Source organism: Sus scrofa, chromosome 1 (assembly GCF_000003025.6).
Source record: "Sus scrofa isolate TJ Tabasco breed Duroc chromosome 1, Sscrofa11.1, whole genome shotgun sequence".
Lineage (NCBI taxonomy): Eukaryota > Metazoa > Chordata > Mammalia > Artiodactyla > Suidae > Sus > Sus scrofa.
The window spans coordinates 142448123-142454874 of record NC_010443.5 but is presented as its reverse complement, the minus strand read 5'-3'; the positions used below and the strand labels follow the sequence as shown (position 1 = coordinate 142454874).

Genomic DNA, 6752 nt, shown 5'->3' with positions numbered 1-6752 from the left:
CACCTCTTCTTGATTCAGCCTCACTGGCTTATGAAGTTTCACTTTTGCTTTAATGGAAACCTAACATTTCACCACCCATCGCAATCACAGCATCATTACGATGTATGCAGCGCTGTCTTTGAAAAACAATTTTGTCACCATGGTTAAATTGCCTTGATGTTCAGCTCTATTTGAACAGTATGGGGAAACTTGGCTCCCACCGTCTAGAATAAAAATTAGAATAAAGACAAACACTTCCATGTTATGCTGAAATTATATTTATATTTATATATATATAGATATAGAATATTTATTTTTCTGCAGACAGCTTTTACTGATGAGTCATTTAACGTTCAAAGAACAGCCTATTTTAACGCTACATAATCTGTACCAGAATGAGATGGATAGCTTCTCAATTCATTTCACAAAGCCAGCACAACTCTGATACCAAAACAATTATAACACAATTATAACACAAACAGAGAGTCACAGATCTCACTTAAAAATACAGATGCCAAAATACCAAATAGAACAGTAGCCAGTTGAAATCAACACCACATGAAAATGTACAAAGCTTTGGCAGATACAAAAGCAAATGGAAATCCAAACTTACACACATAGAACTGGAACAGAAACACCAGAAACAAAACGTCCCCCCCCCCACCCTGTCAATGGCCTCAGGCCAGGGACCCAAAGGAAAAATAAGAGATTTGCTAAACCTCATTAGTGGGGAGGGGGGCTGCTGGTGGGGTCATCTGCATTATCACCGGGGCCAGGCTCATCCTCATCCAAATCTTCAGACTCACACTCAGCCAAGGCTTCATAGTACTGGGCTGGCCAGCACCGTGGATCTTTCTTATGGAGCCTGGCCAAAAACTTCAGGACAAGCATCTTGCTGGTTTCGAGGAATGCCCGGGGGCCCCAGAGGAACTCGTATTCCGCTGGCTCAGTAAAGGGGATTCTCCTGTACTCTAGGTACTTCTCCCTCACAAACACTTCGGTGATGAGCTTCCTTGTGTTTCCAAAGAGACCATGAGTCTCCCGGACATCCAACCCTAACTTGTACAGAAAATTAAAGATCAGGTCCTGTCTGACACAGTTGCCTTTCATGAAGATAAGGCTCAGGACCACCATCAGGAGGCCTAGCTTGGGCCTGTCAAAATAGGGTGCTGCTGAGTCACCCTTCTGCCCCTTGTTGACGATAATGTAAGAGTGGGTTTTGGGATCAATTTCCTTCAATTGATAACCAAAGATACACTCCAGCTTGTGGCTGGCACGGCTGATGATTTCTAAGCACTCATCTTTATATTCACGGATGATGAACCTCACCATCTCTGAACGCTTGATGGGCAACTTGGCTTGGTCCTTGACCAAGAGGAACTGCACCAGTGCATTTGCCCTCTCATCCAAGGGAGACAGTGGCTGAGTCTCCAGCTTGGGATCATCCTGGGTGGCACTGAATCCCTGAGCAAGATTAGGGAGCTCAGAGATGATCAAGGAGGGAGGGCTAACTGGGCTTTCCCAGAGACCCAGGGCCCTTGAGGTGCTTGGTCCCTCCCAGGCACTCAGGGCCCAGGAAGTGCTGGGCCCTTCCCAGCCACTCAGGATCCTGGAGGTGCTAGGACCTTCCCAGCCACTCAGGCCACGGGAAGTGCTCGGACCCTCCCAGTCACCCAGAACCTGAACTGGGGTTTGAACCTCCCAGTCACTCAAGTCCAGACTTTCCCAGTGCCTGGGGGCCTGCCAGTGACGCATGGCCAGCATCTGGCCACTGCCTTCCTCTTCTGTGTTCAGATGCTTCTTCTTCCGGGTGGCCTTGCCTGAGCGCCGTGGAGGCTCATCGGAGGTCTTTGATGCCTCTTGAGTGGTGGCCATCGCCTTCGGGGCAGCTGCTGTCGCCATCAGGATGGTGGGCACTGCCCTGGATGCCTTTGAGGCATTCACATTGGGCTGTGGAACCCAGGGGATGGCAGGCAGGGCCTCAATGCAGGCAAATGGATCCTGCAGAGCAAGTGGCAGTGACTTTGGGGTGTCTGAGGTGGAAGATGGAACCTTAAAGGCATTAGAAGAGGCAGGCTGGAACTGGGAGGTAGATGGAAAGACCCTTGGGGTGGCAGTGAAGGTCTCTGATGTGGCAGGCAAGTTTTTCCAGGGAGTTGGCAGGGCACCTGGCAATGCTCTGGGAAGACAAAAAGTGCCCCCAAAGATCATGCGGTCCTTCGAAGGAGCCCTGCGCTCCTTTTCCTTTGAAGAGGTCCTACGTTCTTTTGAAGAGGTCCTTCGGTCTATAGATGAGGCCCTGGATTCTCCTGATGGAGTCATCAATGATTTAGCGGAGCCCATGGGAAAATTTGCTCCCGCTAAGGGTGCTCCGGGCTGGCCCTGTAGGGCTGCGGGGGGGCCCTGCCAGGAGGGCTGGGGTTGCAGGGATGGCAGCTCTGCCTGCGAGCCCGAGGGCTGGGCCTGCTGGGTGGGTAGCTGGATTTGCAGGGCCTTTTGGGAGGCGGGGGCCCCCTGAAAGGGCTGCTCCAGCTGAACCAGTGGGGGGGCCTGCCTCTGGGCCTCCTGGGTGGGCAGAGGCTGCCAGAAGTGCCCCGGGGCCTTTGGAGCCTGCCAGGCCAGGGCCTGGGCTTGCTGCACTTCCTGGAACTCCATCGACGACGGCATCTCATGTGGCACCGGGGCTTGTCCTTTTGGGGCCTGCCAAATGATGGGTGGGCAGTGCGCAGCCTGTGGGGCCGACAGTGGGGCCGGCAGAGGGGCTGGCATCACAGGCTGGGGTGCCTGCGGGCCAGCAGGAGGTGCAGTGGGCATCTGCGGTGCTGGTGGGGCAGTTGGCACCTGCGGGGCCGCCCGAATTGGTGGAACTGCTCGTACCTGCGGGGCTGCCCTCAACTGTGGGGTGGGCAGCCGAGCCTGCGGGGCCTGCCGCAGAGGGGGTGGGGGTGGCAGGGCCTGCCAGAGAGGTGGTGGGGTGGCCAGGACCTGTGGGGCAGGTCGGATGGGTGGTGGTGCCTGGCGGATCAGTGGTGGTGCCTGGCGGATTGGGGGCGGGGCCTGGCGCACAGGTGGGGGACCTGGACGGATGGGCGGAGGGCCAGGGCGGATGGGTGGTGGCCCCTGGCGCACAGGTGGAGGAGCCTGCCAGGCAATCGTGGGAGCCTGCCAGGTAACCTGTGTGGCCTGCCAGCCCAGGGGCGTGGCCTGCCAGCCTTGCGGCGGGGCCTGCCAGCCCGGCGAGGTGGCTTGCCAGCCCGGGGGTGTGGCCAGCTGCGCCGGCGGGGCTTGCGGGCCCTGGGGAACCTGCGGAGGAGCCCTTATAACCTGTGACTGGATCTGAAGTATCAGGGGCTGAGCCTGTGGGGCCCAGGAAGCCATCTGCTGCGCAGGTGGGGCTGCCGGCTGTACCATCGGTGCTCCTGTAGCTGGAGGCTGGGTGATCTGAGCTCTCGAGCCTGCAGGATGGATCATCAGGACTCCAGGACCTGGAGGCTTGGCCATCGGGGCTACTGGAGGCGGAGGCTGGGCCATCAACGCTGCGGGGGGTGGAGGCTGGGCCATCGGTGCTCCTGGTGCAGGCGGCTGGACCATCAGGACTCCCGGCGTCAGAGACTGGGCCATCAGGACTCCTGGAGCTGGAGGCTGGGCCATCGGCGTCCCCGGAGGCGGAGGATGGGCCATCGGGGTCCCCGGAGGGGGAGGATGAGCCATCGGTGTCCCCGGAGGGGGAGGATGCGCCATCGGGGTCCCAGGAGGGGGAGGATGGACCATCGGGGTCCCAGGAGGGGGAGGGTGGGCCATTGGGGTCCCAGGAGGGGGAGGATGCGCCATCGGGGTCCCAGGAGGGGGAGGGTGGGCCATTGGGGTCCCCGGAGGAGGAGGGTGGGCCATGGGGGCTCCGGGAGCCGAAGGATGCATCATCAGGACTCCCGGAGTCGGAGGCTGGGGTATCGGGGCTCCCGGAGGGGGAGGATGGATCATCAGGACTCCGGGAGTCGGAGGCTTGCCCATCGGCCCTCCCAGAGGGGGAGCCTGGACCATCGGAGCCCCAAGGGATGGAGGTTGGGCCATCGGAGCCACGGGGGCAGGCGGCTGGCCCTGCGGGGCCTCCCAGGCAGGCTGAGGTGCCTGCCAAGCGGCCAGTGAAGCCTGCAAATCAATTGGAGGTGGATCCCAAGGGACTGGCGGAGCCCGGGAGGAGGCAGGCGGGGCCCGCATCAGAACCGTAGGGCGGCTATAGACCGGAGGCTTAGGGGCCTCCGCCGGGGGACTCGAATCACCCAAATTCTTACTTAGCTGCGACATGTCCCTTTGCTCTGACAGCTGGTGAGCCTTTTCGTCCGACAGCTGCTGGGCCTTTTCCTCCAGAGAGAAGAGAATGCCTACGTGGCTGCTGAGAGGATTCCTCCCCGCTGACTGGTGAATAGGAAGTGAGTGCCCTTAGCTCTGCAGCTTTCCGCAGTAAGGAGGAGGGGGAAGGGGGCTCAATCCCGCCCCTTCCCCGCCCCCGACCACCACAAGTGGATAGAGCATAGGGGCGTCTACCAGAAATTCTGGCTGACACAAGATCCCTCCTCACTCTGTCCAGTCCCCAAATTCAGCCTGGTCAGATTCTCTATGGATGAGTTTTCACAGGGGAGTGACAGGAACAGATCTATGTCTTAGAAATCACAGTATTGCGGTATAGAGTTGGGAACAGACCACTGGGAACATGGAAGGCATCCATGAGGGGGGAGATGGTGTGGTCTGAGCTCAGAAAACGCAAAACAGGAGCCGGAGGGGTAGAAGAAAAAATAATACATATATATAATATAATTGCATACAAAATATATATTTGTATATTATTTAAGAGTCATAGTAGAGAGCTATTATAATTTACTATAAGAGTGAAAGAGACCGAGAAAGTGTCCTGGAAAGTGGAAAATTGCTGGTGTCCGTTGATTCTTTTAGGGACATAGTGGAGGCTCATAGGAAGAGAGATTGATGCATATTGAATGGGCTATGGCATTTACAGTGCTATGGGACTGCCAAAGATACTCTATAGACACTCTTGTATAATGGCTTGGGATTCGGAAGAAAACTGAGCTGGGAGTCAAGATGCTCCTCATGGAAATAGAGCCATGTCACGGAATGTGGCTGCAGAAGAACAGTGTTTAGAAGCAAACTCCTGAGAGGAGCTTGAGGAATACAAATATTTTCAGACACAGACAGAGAAAAAGGATGGCAAAAAATAGAGAAGGAAAGAAAACTTGGCAATTGAGATGTTCCAGACACCCACAAGTGGCAACATTTTTAGAATGGGGTATAATTCCTGTGGAATAACTGGAAAGAAAAAGGTAGGTTTCCTGTTGCTTGTTTATCAACTGCAGGGCAAGAAAGAAATTGTAGAAATGACACCCCCCCCAAACACACTAGAAAATAATAAAATGAGGAATGAATAGATCCAAGGTTAATATATAGGGGGAAAAAACAGATACAGAGTAAAATACAGAATTGGAGAGAAATCAACTCATAGAAAATCAGTTTCAATATTAAACAATGTATTAACAGGTAAAGAAGACATCAAATGTATTGAGTAACACTATGTACTACTTCATGCTGAAAGGAAATGACAGTCTCAGTTCCAGCTGTGTAGTTTCTGGAAATATACAAAATACTAAGTATCAAGGATGTTTAGTTCAAAAGACGCTATTTGGAGCCTAGAGTAAGGGTCCAAAATGACCAATATAAAAACAAAAAACAAACAAAACAAAACCCATGAAAGATACCACAAGGGGGCAGAAGAGAATGATGGAGGCTACACCTGACTTCTCCTGAGGTACCCCTAGCCGGGGGTCCCTCCAAGTTGATAATTTATGAATGCTAATGAAGACATATAGACACTCCCAAGTTTATTACTGCCTTAAATAATGAAAGACTACTTTGAGAGTGAGGTTTCAGTAGTTTTTCTGGCAATTAAAGGCTTGTAAAATCAGAGCTTTTATCCCCTTGGAACACCTTTTCAGAGGCCAGCCCCTCTTCCATGCTGCTCAATGATGTGTCATACTTACATACACCCAGAATGCTGCTTCTAAAAGGTGTGTATTCCCATGTCTCATGCTTCCAGGTCCCTCTCCTGGATTCAGTCCATATAAGAATTTTCAGTGTGATGGAGTTTAGAACTACTTCAAGGGAGCTGACTCTATACAGATAATCCTCAAATTTCCCTGTTACCAGCTCTGTCATATGGCACCTGCTGGCTGTGGAAGGGTTTGGAAAATCAGTTTGTTTTTCAACCTACGACATTTCTACTTTCACAAAGGTACCCCTTTTCCTCCTCTAATTCAAATATATAAATTCATCAAAGATAAGTTCTTCCACTAACCATTTGTTTATCAGGATTATAGCAGATTTAACCTTTGGTCCAGCCTGCTGTGGGTCATCCCACACAATAAATTGTTACCAGCAGGGCCTGATTGTTCTCAGTGAGGTTGGAGCTTAATGAATAGCCCTGCCACACAATGTCAACTCCCACCAAATCCTCTATGTGAAAGGAGGCTCAGTGTATGCCCATGGCTGATCAGAAGCCAGAAAGGAATTATCAGGAATTATGGAGTTGGGGGGGACTTGTAGGTGTCATTATAAATGGAAGGTAGTCAAGTCATACACTAGCACCTTTGCAACTACTTGGTAACATTATTTAATTATATGAGAAAAAAATGGGGCATAATTATCCAGTGGTTCCCATGGGGCTGGTAGTGGAGGGTGATTTGGGTTTATTCCTCTCTGGAAAA

General features: G+C 52.6%; 1 protein-coding gene across 1 annotated transcript; it reads right to left on the bottom strand.

Annotated features, from left to right (window-relative positions):
• Positions 242–4461, bottom strand: MAGEL2 (MAGE family member L2). Its single transcript, XM_021098674.1, has one exon. It carries the CDS (start codon positions 4282–4284, stop codon positions 703–705), a length of 3582 nt encoding a protein of 1193 aa, XP_020954333.1. The 5' UTR covers positions 4285–4461; the 3' UTR covers positions 242–702.